At 47.1% G+C, this 21,397-nt stretch overlaps 1 protein-coding gene across 1 annotated transcript in view; it reads left to right on the forward strand.

Annotated features, from left to right (window-relative positions):
• Positions 1 to 12,310: 12,310 nt before the first annotated feature.
• The window catches only part of Gfpt2 (glutamine-fructose-6-phosphate transaminase 2), a 46,802-nt gene continuing 37,715 nt past the window's right edge, over positions 12,311 to 21,397 (forward strand). Inside the window, exon 1 of the mRNA XM_021212035.1 lies at positions 12,311 to 12,399. Within this exon, the coding sequence (XP_021067694.1) occupies positions 12,393 to 12,399 (7 nt within the window). The 5' untranslated portion in view covers positions 12,311 to 12,392. The remainder of the gene's footprint in view (positions 12,400 to 21,397) is intronic.

The raw sequence follows: 21,397 nt of genomic DNA on the forward strand, positions 1-21,397 counted from the left end.
CTATCTTCGCTTGGCTCGCCAGTGGGTTTATTGGGGGCTACTTACAGGGGTGTCTTGAAAACAGCGATATCACTGAAATGCAGCATGGCTGAGCCCTGAGAAGGCTGCGTGTCCCTGCAGCTCCCCGCACGACTTGCTGGCAGCTGTACCACAGGGTCTCTTCTCAGTTGCTTGTAACTTGCATCACAGTGGGGATGGGCCTTGTGACTTTCTTTCAGAGCTTCCAGAACTTTGTAAGTTACAGGAAACTTCTGAGTCTCATGAGCCTCCTTCCTCTGTCAGGAGGAATTGTTTCCATTCAGAGAAAGCAGCTAACTGCTTAGCAGTGTATCTCAATGGCAGAACATTTGACCAGTGTGTTTGACGACCTAAATTCAGTCCCCAGTAAAACACACACACACACACACACACACACACTATCCTGAAGTCATCTAGATGTGGGTTTGGGAGGACATTGGTTGGGAGAAGTAGCTACTTAGTGTTATCCTAGGGCAGGTTTTACATTAATTCTAAAAATCTCTAGAAAGCAGTTTTTTCTGGGAACTTTATGGTATATCTGGTAGACCAGTCTGAATGGTTTGATTTCTACAGGGTGAGCCCTAAACCTTAAATCTTTAAGGTTTAGGGCTCCTGGGTCCAGGTTTAGATAGTTATCAATTAATGACATTCTAGGCAGTCTAGGATATCACCTCACCTCTCAGGGCTGGGGACATGTGTGACCAGTAATAATTAGTCTTAAAGCTCCAGTCCTTGGTTTTAGAAGCTGTTGTTTACCAGGGGGAGGACCCAGCTCTTATGTCCCCTAATCCTGTTACTGGCTAGCTAGCTACCCAACAGTACCAGGGGCTCCAGGAGTCAGGTAGCCACTACAGTGATTGTTCCTGTTTACTTAGGGCTAAGAGGTTGCCCAGCTGCTAAAAGCAGAAAAGCCCTAGACAAACTCAGATAGCTCATTCACCTCAATTACTCCCTAGGCCAGTGTGGTGGTTTGAACAGGAATGGCCCCCATAGACTCACGTGTTTGAATGCTTGGCCCGTGGTTGGGGGCGGGGCAAGCATTATCAGGAGGTGTGGCCTTATTGGAGGAACTGTGTCACTGGTGGGCTTTGAGGTCTCGAATATGCTCAAGTCTGGCCAGTGTGACACGGTCTTTTCCTCATTGCCTGCGGATCAAGATATAGAACTCTCAGCTCCTCCAGCAGCGTGTCTATCTGGATGCTGCCGTGCTTCCCACCATGATGATAATGGACTAAACCTCCAAAACTGTAGGACAGCCCCCAGTGAAATGGTTTCCTTTATGAAAGTTGCTGTGGTCATGGTATCTCTTCATAACAATGAAATCCTAGCTACAATACAGGTTAACTAAGAAGAATAAGCAAGGTTAGGAGAATGCTCATCTTGGGGCTGGGGATGTAGCTTAGTGGTAGTGTACTTCTTTCTCTACCATGCATGAGGGTTCAATCCCAGGTAGTGCAAAGAAGAGAGTCTGCCCAGTTGGGAAGGGACCAGTTCTAGACTTACAAGGACCGGATTCTCACAGAGCAAATCACACACCCCGCAGACAGTACCTAAGTGCCCCTGGGAGAGACCCAGTCACCCCAAAGATACATGTGTTCATTTCACTTCTGTCTTCTTACACTTCATTCTCCCACTAGCCACGGCTAACCAAAAGCCAGAAAGCATGCCTGATGAGATGCTTTCTCAGGGCACAGAGCAGGGTGGCTAGGTGTGTTGCTTAAAGGTGGACTGCAAGCAGGGCAAACGTGCAGCACACAGGCAAAACATGGCCAAGAGGTCTAAAAGCAGGTCCTTCAGAAGATGGAAACTGAAGATGAAGGTCTGACTTAGTCACCAGCCTCTAACCCTCCTTGACCACCCTGGAGGCTCCAGTGAGTGACCTGGACTGTTCAAGGCACCTCCTATATGCAGTCATGGCACCCTCCTCCAAGGATGCAGTCTGGGAAGTCTTGAGGTCCACAATGGACCTGTGAGCAAGGTTGTTATAACCTCCAGAGGGCACATACTTCTTCCTGGCAAAAGTATGGAGATCTGGTCCTTGGGGTTTTTTTTTTGGGGGGGGGGTGTCAACGTATCCTTTGTGCAGAAACCTTGCCCTATCTCTGAATTGCTTCTGGGGTGTCCTGGAGGACTCTGGAAGGCAGGCCTTTCATGAACCCCTCTGGCTTTCTGATCCTAGTTCTCTGAGCATCTCACCATGTATTTGAACCCTTTACCCAATGCTAACTCCCAATGTGGGAGTCTTTAGTTGGCTTTTTAAAGAGTATAGTAGTGTGAGTGTGTGTGTGTGTGTGTGTGTGTGTGTGTGTGTGTGTGTGTATCATGTCAAGAATGTGGAGATCAAAGAATGGCTTTCAACTGCCCTTGGCCTTGGCTTTGAATGTTCAGCAAGCTTAGAGTATCCCTCATTTTTTATCATCATCATCATCATCATCATCATCATCATTGTCATCAACAACTATTATCTTTCTTCTCTTCTTCCTCTCCTCCCCCTCTTCATTTTTTTTTTTTTTTGACAGGGTCCAATACTATCGAGCTCTGGCTGGTCTGGAACTTGGTATGAAGGCTAGGCTGTCTTAGAATTCATGGAGAAATCCACTTGTTTCTGCCACCTGAGTGCTGGGACTCCCATGGCTTCCTATTTTAGAAGAATTGTATAGAATCAGCAGCAACAAGCTGTTTATCTAATGCATCCTCTCTGGTTCTGATGAGTCATTGCCCCACACTTGACACCTTAGGGTGAACTCCTCACCACAGTCCAGGCTACTGGGGTACCCTCCTTTCTGGGATCCAAACAAAGGGAGCTCTGTTGGAGCAGACAGACCACTGGCTAACCAGCTACAACTGTGTCCCCTTGCGGCTCTTCAGAGCACCTACACTTCTGGGTTTTCCTGTAGCATCCTAGATCAGCTCAGCAAACAGAGGTGTACTCCCAGGAGCCCCTCTGACGCCCTCAGGAAAATCCTGTTTGTAGAGTAAATAAGTTAATGGAACACGAAATATTTACCTTGAAATATTAAACATGGGTCTCATTCCCGTCCCTATACCCTTTTAGCTCATTAGCCAGCATCCACAGTGTGTCTTTTTTTTTGGGGGGGGGTACCTAGAAGAGTCTAAAATGGGGCTTATGATCCCTGTCTCCACAGTCCCTACTATTCTCTATTGTCTCCTCTCTCCTCTTTGCCTTCCTTGTTTATAGCATTTACGGCATTTAGTTCTGATAAGGTGTAGGATACCATCAATCACACGACACTTACTTCTGTGACACGTACATCCCCCGGTCCCCTCCCCGCATCCCGTTCCTTAGCTGAATTCCTTCCTGGCTTAGAAGCTTCAGTTAGAAGGTAAACTCAGATCTGCTCTTTTGAGCTCCCACTCTCTCTAAAGCTTTTCTGCTCCCCCTTCCTCCCTCTCCTGCACGTGTGTTTCTGTGCATGCTTGCTCAGAGCGTCCCAGCAAGGTAAAAAGGGGTTGGCTTTCTCTTTCCCCCTTGCTGTCACTCAGGAAAGACGCAGTGTTGAGAACATTTGTAAGATAAATTAATGACCTCTAGGTATGAGGCCTCCTCTGCTTCCACGGGATTTTGTTTGTTTGGGTGGTTTTGTTTTTTTCTTTTCTTATTTTGTTTGTTTGTTTGTTTTTGTTTGTTTTTGTCTGAGACAACTGAAACAGTTTGGGGTGGAATGAGCTCAGACAGTGCCAGATAATGGAGAGAAGGGAGAATAAAAGACCATCACCAGCTGTCTTTGTCTGTAAAGTTACTACAACAAAACACCACAGGAGGCTTACAATCAGTAGAATCTCTTTTTTCTGACATTCTGGAGACAAGGAAGTCCAAAATCAAGGCACTGGCAGATTCCATATCTGGATCATCTGGCCCTTAGTATGGATGTCTTCACATGGTGGAAGGGGAGAGGCAGCTTTTGGGAATCTCTTTTTTAACTTTCATTTTATTTTATTTTNTTTTNTTTTTAAAGATTTATTTATTTATTATATGTAAGTACACTGTAGCTGTCTTCAGACACTCCAGAAGAGGGCGTCAGATCTTGTTACGGATGGTTGTGAGCCACCATGTGGTTGCTGGGATTTGAACTCTGGACCTTCGGAAGAGCAGTCGGGTGCTCTTACCCACTGAGCCATCTCACCAGCCCTTAACTTTCATTTTAAAGACACAGTCTTATTATGTGACTCTGGCTGGCCTCAAACTCACTACATAGACCAGGTTGGCTTTGAACTCATAGAGCACTCTATCTACTGAGTGCTAGAGTTAAAGTCAGATGCCACCATATTCATCCTTGGGATCTCTTCTATGTGGATAGCACACCTTTATAATCTGCCCCCTTACCTGGCCATGAAGCTTCCTATCACCATTGGCTATACTAGGAGGATGCTGGCATTCAGATTAGAACAGTGGTCCCCTGGTCTTGGCCACAGGTTGATGGGAACTACACACTTGGTGTGCACCAGGTACTCTCCCATCACCTGTTTCACAGAACTGTTTAGTGCAGCCTCAGATTTCCACTCTGTCTAAGCCAGGCATAGCAAGACCAGCTCTGGGAGCATTAGAAGCATATGGGGGTGCCCCAGCGTTCCTGTGCCAGACCCCAGCTCTGCAGCATGACTGGAATCCCTTGAGTCAGGACCATATTGCTTAGACAACAGCAGTATGTGCCTCAAGGGTACAGAAAGAAATTGACAGAAGGGAACCCTTGGAAATTCTGCATCCCAGGCTGGGGAGATGGCTTGGTCTCTAAAGTGCTTGTTGTACAAACAGGAGGACCTGAGTTCAAGCCTCCAGTATGCGCAAGGGTTAAAAAAAAAAATCTGATGTGACTAGGTGGGGGTGGCACACACTTTTAATCCCAGAGGCACTCGGGAGGCAGAGGCAGTGGATCTCTGAGTTCAAGGCCAGCCTGATCTACAGAGTGAGTTTCAGTGAAGCCAGGGCTACACAGAGAAACCTGTCTTGAAAAACGAAGAAAGAAGCAAGCTACAGCCTGATGTCGCAGAACACTCCTGTGGTCCCAGCACTGGGAAGACAGGCGGAAGACTTGCTGGCCATCCAAACTAGCTGTATGGGTGAGCTCCTGACTCAACAGGAAAACTTGTATCTGAGTTTGCTTCTCAGTTGCTGCCCTCAAACACTGACCGAAAGCAACTTGAGAGGAAAGTGTTATTTCATCTTACAGCTTACAGTCAATCACTGAGGGAAGCCGGGGCAGGAGCTTAAGGAGGGAACTAAAGCAGAGCCCACAGAGAAATGCTGCTTACTGGCTTGTTCAGCTTGCTTTCTTATGTTGACCAGGACTACATACCCAAGGATGGAACTGCCCATTGTGGGCTGGGGTTTCCCACATTCATAGGCAATCAAGGAAATGACCCATAGACTGCTCACAGGCCAATCTGATGGAGGCAGTTTCTAAATTGAGATTCCCTTGATCCGTGTTTGTCTAGATTTAAGTCAATGTGACAAAACTATGATGCCTTGTCTCAAAAAGAAAGAAAGAGAGAGAGAAAGAGAGAGAGAGAGAGAGAAAGAGAGAGAGAGAGAGAGAGAAAGGAAGAAAGAGAAAGAAAGAAAGAAAGAAAGAAAGAAAGAAAGAAAGAAAGAAAGAAAGAAAGAAAAGAAGAAAGCAAATGAAAGTCAGAAAGTACTTGAGGAAGACAATCTGTCCATGCCTGACCTCCACATGTCTTCTTTGCCACAAATCCTTGTCTGTTTTTTTCTTTTCTTTCAAGACATTTTTGTTGAGTCTGGTGGTGCATACCTTTAGTCCCATCACTGAGAGGTAGAGGCTGGTGGATCTCTATGAGTTCAGGACCAGCCTAGTCTACAAAGTGAGGTCGAGGACATCTTGCTAGAGCTAGTAAAACCCTGTCTCCAAAAAATTTTTATTTGTATAAGTGTTTTGCCCTATGTGTAGGCATTGCCTGTAGAGGTCAGAAGAGGGAATGTTGTTAGCCAGCATGTGATTGCTATCAATCAAGTCTGGACTCTCTAGAGCAGTGGTTCTCAACCTGTAGGTCTCAACCCTTTGGTAGTTGACTGACCCTTTCATAGGGGTCACCTAAGACCATTGGAAAATACAGATATTTACACTATGATTTAAAACAGTAGCAAACTTATAGTAGCAACAAAAATAATTTTATGGCTGGGGTCACCACAGCACGTGAGGAACTGTATTAAAGGGCTGCAGCATTGGGAAGGCTGAGAACCACGGGTCTAGAAGAACAGTCAGTGCTCAGTCACTGCTTCAACCCTAAGGCTCTTGTACTTCAGAAGGATTCTGGCCACCGTTTCCTGTCCAGTTCCTTATCATGAGCTTTTCTTGCCCTACTCACTCAGTGTTAATGTGTGTTGATAGAATACTTGAGAAACAGCTTAAGGGAGGAAAGGCTTATTTTAGCCCACAGTTTTAGAGGTCTCAGCCTATCATAGCAGGGACACTGTAGAAGGACAGAGAAGCTCAGATCATAGCTGCCAGGAAGCAGAGCAGAAAGGGGAAGGACCAGGCATAACCTTCAAGGGCAGCATCCAGTGACCTGTTTCCTCTTTCTAGGCCCCACATCCCAAAGGTTCCAGAATGTTCCAAATAGCACCATCATCTGTGGACAAGATATTCAATGTGTAGGCCTGTGAGGAAATTTCACATTCAAAACACAGCATCCCACCCTTAGCCTCCAAAAACTCATTACTATTTCATGATGTGAAATGCATATAGTGTATCCTGAAGAGTCTTAGTAACTCAAAAGTCTTTTCAGACTCATCAGTGACTTTTGTATTGCTGTGGTAAAAGCACTGTGACCAAGGAAACTTACTTATAAAAGAAAGTCATTTAAAGAGGTCACTGTTTTAGAGGGTTAGAGTCTATGGTGGGAGAAGAAAAGACGAGGACAGTATTGAGTAGCAGAGAGCTCACACCTCAAAATACAAGCATAAACTAGTGGGCACACTGAGAGTGGAGGGAGGCTTTAGAAACCTCAAAGTTGGCCCCAGTTACACACTTCCTCCAACAAGACCCCACCTCCTAATCCTTCCCAAACAATTCTACCACCTGGGGACTCAGTGTTCAAACACATAAGTCAATGAGTCTCATTCAAACCACCATAACACAGTTCTAATATTTTCCTAGTGTTAGGGACTAAAGTCTTCTCTGAGATTTAAGGAAAAAAATCTTAGTTGTGAACCCCTACTAAATAAGAAAAGTTATGTTTATTCTGTGCCCTTATATCTTGGATGGGTATTTCTACTACTGGAGAAGAAATAGGAAAACAACAAGGATATCAGACTAGCCTAGCAGGGTGAATATTGAATTCTATAGACCATGTCTGGCATCTAGTAGAGTACATGTTATTATGATACGGGCACCAATGGACTCTGTAGTCCTGTGCATTATCATTTTTAATCCACATGGTCTCTCTTGGGCTGGTCCCACTTGTTTCCACAGCTTACCTCTGCAGATAGATATTCTATACCTCTGACATCTTCCCCTTCCTGGAGCCTTTGTGGATGCTTAGGTTTCACCTTCACAGCTTTATGCACTGTCTTCTCAGGGAGTACCTGCAGGCATCTTGACCCTGACATACAAATCCTGGTCTCTTGGGCTTTCTTTGAAATTGGTGTGGAAGCCTTTGTGATCTGATAACTCCGGGATTCTAAACACCTACAAAAACAAGGCCAGCCATTAGCTTGAGTAGAGAGTTTTGGACCATGACTACCACAGCCTTTGAATGGCCAGGCAGATGTACACAGTGAAATGAAGGCCAGGCCAGGGAAACAACTTTGTGGACAGCCCTGTGTGAGCTGAGAATCCCAAGGCCCTTTCTGTTCAAGCGAAAGTCTTCAAATAAGCCTGCACTAAATAAGGTCTGGCTGATTCTGAGACACTCTGTTGGCCTTCTTCTGTTGGCCCAATGCAAAGCAATCAGCTTTTATTGATGTTAATCTTTTCAGAAATGATGTCTTGCATAGTCCCAACTTTATGCTGCTGTTCCAACTTAAGCTGCAGGTTTTCTTGGTTTGTTGGTTTGCTTGCTTTCAACTTTCTGCTCTGCACTTTGCTCCTAATGTGTACTGTAAACCTGTCTGAAAGCAGCCAGCGATAGCCGTGTCACAGCTTGAGTGGTCATGAAATTTTACAACTGATTAGCCTTTAAGTTCTCCTTCCCACAAAGTCTCAGGACACGGGGGAGCAGCCTTTCATCCAGTTTCCAGTAGTGGAGTCCTCACTTCCAACTGAAGCCTCATGAATACTATCTTCTCTGTCCCTATTACTCACATCAATCACTCTGTTATTCTGAGCACCCATCAGAATATCCCATCAAGCTCTGCTTTTGGCATCCTAGGGCTTCCCTGAACTTTTTTTGACTCTTCCTGAAAACCAGTTCTAAAAGCATCCAAACCATGTGGTGATGCCACTGTAACAGCTCCACCTCCCAGATACCAGTTTTCTATATTAATGAGACTTCCTATTGCTGTAACATATTGACTGGGTGAAACAACATAAGAGAAGATATTTAATTTCAATTCATAATTTCAATCCATGGTGAGAAAGATGTTGTGGAGCAAAGCAGCTTACATTTTAGAAGCCAAGAAGCAGAATAGAAAGAAGACAAAGTCCCACTTCTACAGTTTCCAGAACCTCCCCAAACAGTATTGATAGCCAGAGACCAAGAATTAAACACATGGGCCTGTAGGGAAATCTCCTATTTAAGCCATTATACAGCCCTGCAGAAGGAGAGGTTATATGACAGGCCTCCTGTGCTATACCCAAGTTTCTATTCCTTGACACTCCCCCCTCTTATCTAGCTGAGGGCTAGGTAGATGGCCTGAGGTAGAGAATTCAGTCCAAGTCTCCACACATGGGACTTGGCCTACACACCTAGGATCCCACATGTTACCTGCCTTGAACCTTACTCACAGGTCTCTCTTGAATCTCACTACATACACACCCCATCCCTCTTTATCTAACAAGAAGTCTTTAGCTGCAAACCTCAGTACCCCTCACCCTGAACTCCCTGAGGAGTTCTGTTTAAATCCAGGAAGCCCTGTGCTGGGTTGGGCTAGGTGTCTAGACAACCAGATTTACGTGGTGTTTCTGTATTGTGAGTATTAAAAGGATATTAAGGAGAATATGTATCTCAGATTGCCCTGTGGATAGCTCAGCTCACAGAGCTGAGGCTGAGAGAAACTTGACAGTGAAGTCCCTCATGATAACATGCTAAATGGTGAAAAATCCAGGGGCCCAAAGGAGTTGCTATGCCATGAACAAATTGGACACTGTGGTCAGACTCCAGCAACAGCACCCCAGGAAAGGCAGATGAGCAGAGCCTGTGCATGGGAGATGGCAGGCTCATACCATGTCAGGAGGACAGCTGTGGAGCTTCACTGGGCTATTCAGATAGAATAGGGAGGAGCAGAGAGTAAATCTTCCAACTACAGAAGGGGTTGAGACACGTGTATAGGTGAAGAAGCCAATACATGCCTCACCTTCTCGGCCAGTGGAGTCAAAGTGTCCCTGCAAAGTGGGGCTAGACTCACCCATAGACAGCATGTTAGTACCGAACATCCAAGGCCCCTAGGGCCAGGTACAGCAGCTTGCTATGAATGAGAAGACAGGGTTCTGCCTATGGGTATACAGGCTCACCCTCCTCTAAAGAGAGGTACGTGCCATGCTGAGAGAGGATCTGGTGCTCCTTTCCATTGCTTCTGTCCTCCAAACGGGTCCATCCCTGAACTCCCCCAGCTGAATCCTCATCTCTGGCTTGACTCTTTGGGGGATTCCTAGACTGCATTGGAGCAGGTCCCTGACTAGGCTGAAGACAAGAAAGTTACCTCCAGCAAGGACCTAATGGACTAGGGCTATCGCTCCCTACCCGAGCATTCCACCGAACCTCTCTCTGGTCAGAGCACTTGCAGGTTGAAGGTGTCAGGGCTGTACTTGGTCTCAAACGACAAAAGCGGCTTCAGTGGACGTCAAGTAAACATAGGAATTTATTAAGTTTGCTCTCAAAGATCGCCATAGGCTAGGTGACTTCTAAGTAATAAATCTTTATAAGCTGTGGGTTTTAGAGGCTAGGAAGTCGGTAAGTGAGGGGTGGTGTCTGGCATGGGTCTTCCTGTCATATTACCATACAGGAAGATACCCTCGATCAAGAGGATATGACAGGCTATACTCAAAGGTCAGTGCACTATTTTAATTAGCATTAATTTGTTGGTGGAGGTGCAGCCCTCATGGCCCAATCGATTTTCAGAGGTCCCGCCTGGTAACTATATCATTGAAAATTGTATCACAGAGCTTGCTTTGGGGACATGTTTAAACCACAGAGCTGTGATTCTGAAAAATCCATGAGCAGTCAGGGCTCTGGAGATGTGTAACTTTGTCCATCTAAGGATCCAATTTGCTCTGGCTCATTCCACTCTTAGACACCTCTATCTCATCCCAAATGTGATCACAAACTCCCCCAAATTATCCTCCGTACAGCTGAACCAAGAGAATCTGTTCTTTTCTGTTTCTTCTATGTCTCCAAATGCAGCAGGTTGTTGAGCATGGCTACATAAAATCCCTGACCAATCCTAGAGCCAGGTGAGTCCAATGGCTATGTATCTGTCAGGTCATGACTCTTCCAGAGGCTTCCAGGCTTACGGGTCCCAAAAGCAGAGGATGCCTCCACTGGGTCATAGCAGTCACCCCTGCCACTTTTCATATGAAGATACAAAATTACAAGAAGAGTGGAAGGCAGATCTGCACTATGCTAGGACACAGGGATCCTGGTATTTGGTGCCAGTAGAAGGCCTGTTTCTTGTCCCCTTCTGTGGAGTTCTGCCTAGCCCAGGACCTTCTCTACAGAGATGTCCAATTTCCTATGTAACCTCCAGCTTAGTGTCTGCCCCACCCATTGTTTTCTAAGAGCCAGGAGGCTGGATCTGTCCTCATTCATTAAGTCCCTATCACCGGGAGAGATGTGAAGTGCAGATTTGGGAATGAATGATGAATGGGTAAATTAATGAATGAGTGTCACCTCACATAGCTGAGGGTAAGGAGCAAGGTGCTCCTGAGTCAGCTCTAGGCATCAAGATGATTCAGTCAAACTTTCTCAGTCAGTAGCATCGAATTTCAAATTCCTCAGTGGATACAACACCTCCATTCCCGGGGTCACAAAGCTAAGTAAAAATGCCAAACACAAGACTTAAGCTAGTTTTTCTCTTTAAAAAATATAATTGGGGAATATCATAGATTTAGATTTCAAGAAATTTTTTTTTTTTTTAAGTTAAACCATGCACACACAGATGGCTTCAAAGTGAGCAAATATTGGGCCAGGTCTTTCCTCAGGAGATGAGGGGGCTGGAGAACAGTGGGGAGAAGGAGGAGACAGCCGGGAAGTAGGGCGGGGGAAAGCCAGCCTCGTGACTCATCCATCGCAGGGTCGAACCAAGGCTCCAGGTCACAGTGGGGCGGTGGAGCCCCTGGCTTGGATGCAGGCTCACTGCTTGCCAGACGGGTCTGCCAGCGCATCTCCATCATGGGGCGGTTTCCGGGGCGGCTCAGCTATCCTTTAGATCTGGGGTATCTTACCCCCCTACTGCTCTCAGGTCCGGGCTCTGGCACATCTTAGTCAATATCTTATATCTTAATAAGGAGCTTCAATTTTCTTCTTTTTCAGCCAAGCCCAGTTTGCTCCTGGCAGGTTTGGAAGAAGTTCACAAACCTAGTGTGTGCTACTTTTGCTTGCTCTGAAAGAAGTTTGGAATAGTGGGGCATATTGCAAGAATAGGAGTCCACTGTGTGTGTGTGTGTGTGTGTGTGTGTGTGTGTGTGNGAGAGAGAGAGAGAGAGAGAGAGAGAGAGAGAGAGAGAGAGAGGCACAGAGGCACAGAGAAAGATAGGGAAACAGAGACAGAGAGATTGATTGATTGATTGATTGTACTCTGTGCCTACACAGTCTGTCTGGCCTTAACCCTCAGGAGGATCTGAGAGGTACATTTTATCATTATCACATTTTACAAATGAAGAAACTGAGGCACAGAGCGATCTGTCCCCCTTGCTAAAGTTTCACGTCTAATATGACTGATTCAAAAGTCCAAACTCAAGGTGTTTACCACCGATTGGGCCTCCTCCCTCCCCTTACAGTAGAGCCCGGAGCTTGGGAGCCGCCCCTCACCCCTTTCCCTGAGTCTTGGGGGCCCCCGCCGTTGTCACGACAACCAGGAACCAATAAGGAGCAAGCAGGCGGCAAGAGGCCCCGCCCCAGCCCCACCCCTCTCGGAGGGCTACTGGCTGGCTATAAGGGCAGGAGGCCGAGCGGCGGGAGCCTGAGCCAGGGAGCGCGAGGCGCAGCGAGTCGTCTGAGCGTCTGGAGTGATCGGAGCCACCATGTGCGGTGAGTGCACAGCGGCCTTCTCCCTCAGAGCCTAGGCTAGAGAGTCAGGCGCAGGGGACCTGCTAGGGGCGGCGATCGTAGGGCTTTCATTAGCCAGGCCTTCCTTCCCCGCGCGCGGACCCAGAGTGACGTCTCGGGGACATGGGGGCGTGGGGAGGAGGGCGTCTAAACTCCGTGTAAGAAGAACCAAGCCAGGACCTCACAGAGCAGGGGCAACGAGGCTTGTCCCAGGAAAGGAGCCCCGCAACACAGAGGTGTCTCCACTCCATATACCAGGAGGGTGCTTCCTTCACTTGGCCCACAAAGGCCGCCACGAGCAACCTCAATCATTCCGGGCGCGGAGTGGTGGTCCCAGTCCCAGTTTGCCGCGCCCACCAAGGACAGGAGACCTCACCTGTGCGGTGTCAGCAGCCCGCCCCGGGGCGTCCCAAACAGCTCCTGGTGCGCTCGGAAGGGTTTGCCCATTTTGCTTGCGACGCAAAAAGAATCTCCTGTCCCTAGAAGGGTGGGAACTGTGGTAAAGCTTTGCTGGACCGAGCTCTTGGCGACACGATAGTGACTTCCCCGGAGCCTTGGCCCAAAGCTAGGAGCGGGAGCCCTGGACCGGATAGCGGCGCAGCCCGGAGCGACGCCGAGGTGTCCAGCCGGGCTTTGGGAGCAGAAGGGAGGCGGCCGCCCTGGGCGCACATCTGCAATTCCTTACTCTCCTGGCTGGCTGGGCCGCCTCTGCTGGCTGGCTGGCTGGCCGGGGAAAGCCGGGACAAAAGGTCACTGTGCGCTTTTTTTTTTTTTCTGCCTTGAGTAGGATTCAGTTACCCACTCCAGCCCCCTGCGGCTGGAGAACCTGGTGGAACTTTTGAAGCCATGAAAGGCGCCTCTCTGACTTTGCTAAAGGCTTGTGGGGTGGGGTGTGCCAGTGGGTGAGTCCAAAGCCAAGGTCTGTACAGGCCTTGTTTCATGAGCCAGGAGACCAGGAGAAAGGAACCACAGAGCAAGGATTAGGCAGGAACCTTGGGGACGCAGCCTCATCCAGAGAGAGCCGGGATTAGTTTAAAATCCTGGATCCTCAGACAGAATCTTAGGACTCCTGGGCATCCTTTGGCAACTTGTGTGTAAGGTTGCCTCCGGCTTTTCTGGACACTGAAATGAAACAAATGTATAAGTTTTGTCAGATTCAAAAGCACCCCACCCCTACCCCCTGGTTTGAGTTCTTGTAGATCTTTAGCCACCGGTGGCTTTAGAACCAGACTTTAGCAAGAGACCTCAAACTACTTGAACTCTTCGGCTTTCCATGCTGAGCCTCTCAGATGGCCCTGCATCTCCACCATCAACCACCCTCAGCTTCCCACCCTGCTTCCTCTTGGCCTTTCGTGTTTTTCCAAGCTCTGGAAAACTATCTCCTCCAACCCTTTGGAAGAGATGGTGTTGGGGTTATAACCAACCCATCGTCTCCTTCCTAGACTTTGGTATTGATTTGTGACTGAGTATGAGAAGAACTTTGAGGTCACCAAAGAATGTCTAGGATGCAGTAGAAGTCTTGGCCCAGCTGTGCTCCTATTCAGAATCAAAGGAGCCAGATGATGAACTAGGCGAGGTTAACTCAGGTTTTTTTTTTTTTTGTTTTTTTTTTTGAAGCTGTCCTTGCTGATGTCTGACCCAGCCCCCTGCCTTCATCCAGGAGTCCTATAACATCCTGACTAAAGGCAAACCATACTGTGTTTTTAGTTCTCTCTTGCATTTATGGGGCACCCTTTGCGCATGAGCATCTGTCTCTGGTCTGGCGCTCACAGCACAGCTGCCTGGAATTGAGCATACTGGTCTGGGTGCTCGGACTTCGTGGTCTGTATGTGTTCCACACCGAATACTGGCTTTCCTCTTATGGCTGTTTTCACTTGCAATTTAATGAATTTTACAGAAAAAAAAATGATAGTGATCATGTTTTTGGCACAAGGATACAACACATATTGAATCAGTTTCACTCTACATTTGGGGAAACTGAGGCTCAGGGAGGCCTGTCTGACTGGGAACCTTAAGGTCATTTCAATTTCCTGGGCCATGTCTGCTGCTTTCATTCAAAGCAGCCTCAGGTTTCAGGGATCAAGACCAAAGGCCTTATGGGATGGTAAGATGATAAGAGATGAGCATCCAATGATGTCTCCATCCACAGAAAACTGGGGCCCAACAGGAACCAACTCTCAAAGAGAACAGATGTGTTTTAGTGTACCGAGAATTAAGCTGGCCCTTAAATGCTGTCTTCGTTAGCTTCCTTTCCTGTTGCTGAGAGAATACATCCTGACAGAAGCAACTTAAGAGAGAAAGGACTTATTCCAAGTTACAGTCCATCATTGTGGGGAAATCCAGGTTGCAGAAATGTGAGGGACCCCGGATAGACTAAGTCCAGTCGAGAGCAGAGAACAGGAGTGAAAGCATGCAGCGCTTAGCCATCTGCCTTCCCTAGCGACCTGCCTTCTTCCATTCAACCTAGCACACTGCCCATGAAATGGTCCCATCTATACTTAAGGTGAGCCTTTCTACCTAAACTAATAAAGTCAAAATATCTACTACAAGCATGTCCACAGGCCAACTTAAATCCACCTTCATTGAGACTCGCTTCCCAGGTGATTCTAGAAAGATCCACTATTAAGCCAACCCTCACAGGTACCCAGGTGCAGTTTTATTGACATCAGAGTTCCCTGTATTCTGTTGACTTCCTGCCAATAGAAAGGTTACTGTGTTCTTTCTCCCAGGCCCCTTTGTGGTCTTCCTTTCCTTCCTGCTTTTATTCTTCACGAAATCGCAAATGATTGCCTGTGGAGAGGTTCTATGTTTTCTATGCTATGAAGTTTTAAAGGGCATGTGGCTGTGCCACCCATTACTTCTAAGAAGGAACAGGTGAAGAAAATGGCCATTCTGTAAGCCAGTCACTCTCCAGCAACAAGAGCATCTCAGCTGGCAAATGCTGCCACACAAAAGATACCTCAGACATAGGCTATACCCTGGCAGTACCAGGCTGAACCAGGCAGACAGACAGCTTTTTGTTCAACGCACAGGATTTAAATATTTTTTACTTACCAGATTACAAAATCAGGAGAGATCATATAAATTTTTCTTTAATCTTAAAAAGGATTCAAAGACAAGCAACCTTGAGTCCATATTTCTGAGGAGCATTCTGGTGGTCTTTTAGATGATGGACAACAGCTGTCTCCTGGATGTCTCACTCATTGAGACATCACAGCGCTCGCTACCTGTTGGCTCCTAGAAGTTTGGGACAGCATAGAGGAACAGAGAGCTAATGGGCAAGAGGAATGAGAGAGGCCTGCGGTAAGGCCTCCAGGTTCAAGTGTGAGCTCTGCAGAGAGAGGAGCTCACAGGCATGCCCGGCTATGGGCACAGCACCACGCCATTCTCGTGGTCACATGACCCCCTCCTCTTCCATGGCCAGGCTCCCCTTCTTTAAAGGACTCTTGTGATGATTCTTTGAAGGTTCTCAGATTATCTGGGACAGTTTGAGTTCCATTTGTTCTCATCCGTACAGATTTTCCTCACAGAAAGCAACCTCTACAGATTCTTTTCAAATATTTAGAATCCTGAATGCTCAAGTCTTGCCCTTGAGGGCCTAATTGAGAGATTCATAATCAGGCTTCCTGAACCCCCATACACCCAAGCACCCTGGTTCTAACACTCTCAGACTAGACCCATCACTGTCAGAAAGATCATTTGAATACCTCCCGCTTCATGGACATAGTGCCACATACCTAGTTGGACCAAACAGACTTCCTCATTTATTTAATAGTTAGTTGCTGGGCCATATAGTAAGGCATTCACGGCAACTCTTGCCCTTCACATGGTACACACTTTGCCTGTTTATCAGGTCTCTAGGAGAAGCAGCCATGGGTTTTATTTCTCCAGATTTGTTCAGAATTGCACACATGCATGTGTGCATGCACGCACACAAAGTCTTCTTGTATATTGCAGTCTTTGGGGGAGAATTGCCCACTGTATAAAGAGGAATTGCCTTTTATCTCAGCTGGAGAGCAGGTCTTCTGTGTCAATTGCTTAGTGTCCATCCAGGGGGATCAGAAGACTTCTGACAAAATCAAATCATCCGCAACACTCATTTCTTTCTTGTGACATTTCAGTTCGTAGCTTCAGAAGGAAGCAATGTCTTTTGAGAATTGGAGTTGATGAAAACATAGACAGACTCTGGTATCAGTTGCTTGGCTTAATCTCTCGCCCAAGCCTTGTTGGTGAAATGGGCAAAACAGAGATCTTCTACCCAGTGATATGCTATTTATTATATATTGCTTTCTGGATTGCCATTTAAAAATTAATTATGTTTATGTGTGTTGGGGATTGTGTTCATGTGAGTGCAGATACCCACAGAGGCCAAGCGAGGTGTGCCCACTTCTCTGGAGTTTCAGGAAGTTGTGAGCCACCTGACCATGGATGTTGGGAATGGAGCTTGGTTCTCTACAAGAAGAGCAGTACTCGCTCTTACCCACTGGAGCCATCTCTTGAGCTCCTGGTTTGTTAGCTTCTATTGTTTATGTACTCCCACCATAGACAGTTTCAGGAGAGGGTCATCACGGGGAAGTCCCTGAATGAGTAACTGGGAAAAGAGAGCACCCAGCTGGTTCCTGGAAACCACCAGGGGCAATCACTGCACACCTACACACACCTCTTGGACTGATGTTGGCACTCATGGGACCTGAGCTTGAGACATTCGGAAGAACAGTGTGCACCCTTAACCACTGAGCCATTTCTCCAGCCCTGTGGTAGAGCATTTGAATTCAGCAGTTTTTCACAGAGCAGGATTCCCTCCATGCTGGTTGTCGCCTTCTCTGTGCCTTCCTACCTTGCGCTCCGTGCATCCTTGCTTCCTTTCCTATCCCTCTTGTACCCCAACTACTCTAGGGACTACAGGTAGATTCTAAGTGTTCAGTGCTGGTCGGGTATTCAGAGGAAGTCCATTCCCTGACCTGATCACTGTCATTATCTGTCACTTGGAGGCTGAACTCATGAACTCTGAGCCTGTCAGCATGACTTCTGTGGAGCCTGAGTCCCTGAGTGATTTCTTAAGCCTGTGCAGAGGGGAAATGAGTTCTAATAAGCAGACCTAGCTCTGCCTGGCTGAGTGTGGCATGTGGCTGTGTCAGGCTCAGTTCTGAGGCCCCTTACCTTTGTTTATCTCTGTTTGCTTCTTTATTCATGCATGCATCCGTCCAACAGCTGTTTATTGTGTACCCGACGTACGCCTTATGTGGTCAGGATGCTGTAACAGATAAGACAATGTAGGTAGATGTGGTCCCTACTCTTATGAAGACTATATGTGGTAGGCAGTCAAACAAAAGGGCAGGAAGCTAATATAGGAAACGATTAGTTTTGTGGCCTCTAAGGTGGGAGCTAGAGAACTCAATAAATCTTGTGGGGACCATGCCGCTTTTGTAGTCAGCCCTGGGAGATGAGGGCTGCTCCCCACTTCCCACGGGCTAAGAGGAAGCATGTCCTCACTCTCAGCCCTTAGTCACTCTGCCTGAAAGTCACAGCTCTGTGACCCCTACACCTCTGTGACTTCTTTTGCCCCACTCTGTAAGGCTCATCCGTACATCTCACTGATGCATAACAGTGACAAGGCCCGGTGGAGCAGAGATATGTTTATGGGCTGAATTAAACTTGGCCCAAATCACAGCCAGATCCCACATTTGGCTTAACCATCATTTTCCCAGGCAGAGAAGGTCAAAAAAAAAAAAAAAAAAAAAGTGAAATGGTAGTATTCCCATTACCCTGACTTTGACAGTCACTTCTTAAGGACTGGCCATGTATGGTAGGAATGCACACATTTGCATCAATGACATCCTTGGAGTGAGAGCACCTTGGCTATGTGACAGGCAGTGCTGTGCAGGGTTTCCGAAGGAAGACGTTCTGAACTGTTGTAACTACTCTGTTAAGTAGATGCTGCCATCACCGCTGCTTCACGGATATAACCATGTTACCAAGGTACCCTGACTTGTCAAAGCCACACAGAAAGCTCAGGACTGGATGGGATCAGGGATGAGCATCTGACCCTGGCTGAAGGCTTCAGACTTCATCTTCTGGGTTTCTTGCTGTCACAGAGCCAGTAAATGGCAGGGCGACGACAGCATGACCCTAAGCCTGTTCTTTTATGGATCTGGTGGGGAGATGTGTCTCGGACTTTTCTCTTGTGGCTACTGTTCTTCCAGGTAACCACGGCCTGAGAGCCAGTGAGTCAGACTGGCTCAGCTCAGGAGGTAGAGAGGCAGGAGGGGGATGGGACCCTGGCAACTGAGACCTTAAGGGAAGGGCATGTGACATGGGCGATCCAAGGGGAGGCTTGGGACAACCCAAAGTAACGTCTGAGAGTTGAGCAGGGGTTTGGCCAGAAACCCCAGGTGTCTCTGTCGCTGGATCTCCCCTTGAAAGAGTCATGCCCTCACAGGCATGACTGTTCCCACAGGAAATCAGGATTAGCCAGGTCTGTGACTTCCCAAACAGTTCAAGCTTATCAATCCTTGGCCAGGATGTCCCCTTTATGATGACACAGGAGATTTCTCTCTCTCTCTCTTTCTCTCTCTCTCTCTCTCTCTCTCTCTCTCTCTGGAGCTTGGTTCTCTCTCACTTGTTTTATTTATTTTATGTGCATTGTATGTGTATGCATATGGACACGTTTATGCCATGGCCCTCAGGTGAGGTCAGTTCTCTTCTTTCAGCATGTGAGCTTCAAGGACCAAACTCAGGTCATCAGGCTTGGTGGCCAGCACCTTTACAAGCTAAACCATCTTGCTGGCCTTTGCAATATTTTCTAGGGTTGGGACTGTAGCTCAGTGGTGGAGTGCTTGTGACCCTGTGAGAGGGATGGGGGAGAGGAAAACAAGGGACAGTATAGGGACATGTGGACAGGTCATGTAGGATTCGACCCTTTTATATAACAGGGTCTTGAACACTTGGGTTTTTTTGTTTGTTTGTTTGTTTGTTTGTTTTGGTTTTTCGAGACAGGGTTTCTCTGTGTAGCCTTGGCTGTCCTGGAACTCACTTTGTAGGAACTCACAGGCTGGCCTTGAACTCAGAAATCCGACTGCCTCTGCCTCCCGAGTGCTGGGATTAAAGGCGTGGGCCACCATGCCCGGCTTGAACAGTTCTGAGTTGTGGTGGTATTCCAGGGACATCCTGAACCCATTCTCTGAGACCATTTCAGACATCGAGGGAAGACCTCTCTGCACAGCTTTCCACCACTCCCCGCATGATTTGTTCGTGTTCTAAAAACTGCTCTTTTCCTTTCACACACCCTGGAGATTTGATTCCTGAAAGCCCTGCTCTGTTCTCCGAGGAGGGGCTCTGTCTGCCCACGTCTGCTTGCTCTGTGCACCTGCGGCTGTCTTTACGCGGCTCCAGCCAACCACCAGGCTGTCTCTAGTCCGTGGGGGTCCCAGAGCAGCCTGAGCTGCTAACCTTTTATGAGTACCCATGCGCGTCTGCAAAGGTGTCTGTTGGGTGTGTTTCTAGAACTGCAATAGCTCTTAACCACCGGCACGAGCTCGCTTTTCACTTCAGCCAACTAGCAAAATGCCCTAAAGAGAGGTTGCATGAATTTAAATGCTCCCTGCCACACTCATCTGTGTTTAAAAACTGCATTTCGTCATCGCTTTCTTTTGCAGATAGGATGGTGGATTCCAAGAGGGGAATTTTTGACTTGAGAAATTCCTGGGAAAGCAGCTCGTCTTAGGATCTTTTAAAAACAAGTAATGTGACTGACAGTCAGCAGTGTCTATACTATTTTATGCATTTCAGTTCAGTTTTGTGCATACCCAAGTGGCCAGGAAAATTAGCTGTGCAGGGAGAGGGGTGGCACTTTGTTAATGAAAGAAGTCACTCAATAGATATTTCATGATGAAAATGAGAAGATTTATGTTTCTTGTGCGAAGACCTCGCGAACCCTCCTTGGCAGCTCGCTCTGCAGCAGTCAACTCCCAAAATGTTTCAACTGTGCCTGCCAAGCTCCTGGCTGGGTGTCAACACAGCTGGTGGTCCCAAGGAAAAGGACATTTTAATATCCAACCAGGGGTTTCTAATATACCCCTTCTTCCAAGCTGTTATGGATCTTTAGTGCCATGCAAAAACGTGTGCTAGATGCACGATCAGAAGTGGAATGTGCTGGAAGACGAGAATTTCCAGGCAAGGATGGGAGAGCTGAATCCAGAGGCTTCTTGCCCCAAAGAATCCAGATTTCAAGGCTTTTTTACTTTTTTTTTTTTTCAGAATTAGAGAATATGTATAGATATAAAATAATAGCCAGGACCTAATATATCAAAATTCATAATATCTTGTACTCCACCCAGTATTAGCTAAGTATCATGTAGAAAAATAAGACCCGTGACAGGAAGAAAAGTCAATCAATCAAAACTGATACAGACAAATACTTGATGGATTGCATTTTATGTGATCTAAACCTTTCTACTGGTGTACATTCATTGTACATGTTAGGTCCCCGAAGATAATTTCCTTGGAATATATCAATTATTTAGATTATATTAACTATAACCCCTGTAACACACCCTTCTGTTTAAAATATTTTCAGAGCTGGGCATGGGGACACATGCCTTTAATCTCATCACTCCAGGGGCTGAGAAGATGGCTTAGTAGGCATGAGGACCTGAGTTTGAGTCTTTAAACTGGGTATGTCTGTGTATGCCCGTGACCCAAGCATTGAGAAGTGGGGACAGATGGATCCTGAGAGTGCTCTGGCTAGCCAGCCTAGCTATGTGGTGAGCTTCCAGAATCCCTGACACAATGCAATTGAAATAGAGAGCAATAGAAAAAGATATCCAGGTATTGTTCTAGCTTCTGCATCCTCCCCCACCAGCATACACACACACACACACACACACACACACACACAGAGGCAGACAGGCATACACACACCACAGGCAGGCATACACACACACACACAGAGACACACACAGGCAGACACACATAGGCAGAT

Source organism: Mus pahari, chromosome 14 (assembly GCF_900095145.1).
Source record: "Mus pahari chromosome 14, PAHARI_EIJ_v1.1, whole genome shotgun sequence".
Classification (NCBI taxonomy): domain Eukaryota; kingdom Metazoa; phylum Chordata; class Mammalia; order Rodentia; family Muridae; genus Mus; species Mus pahari.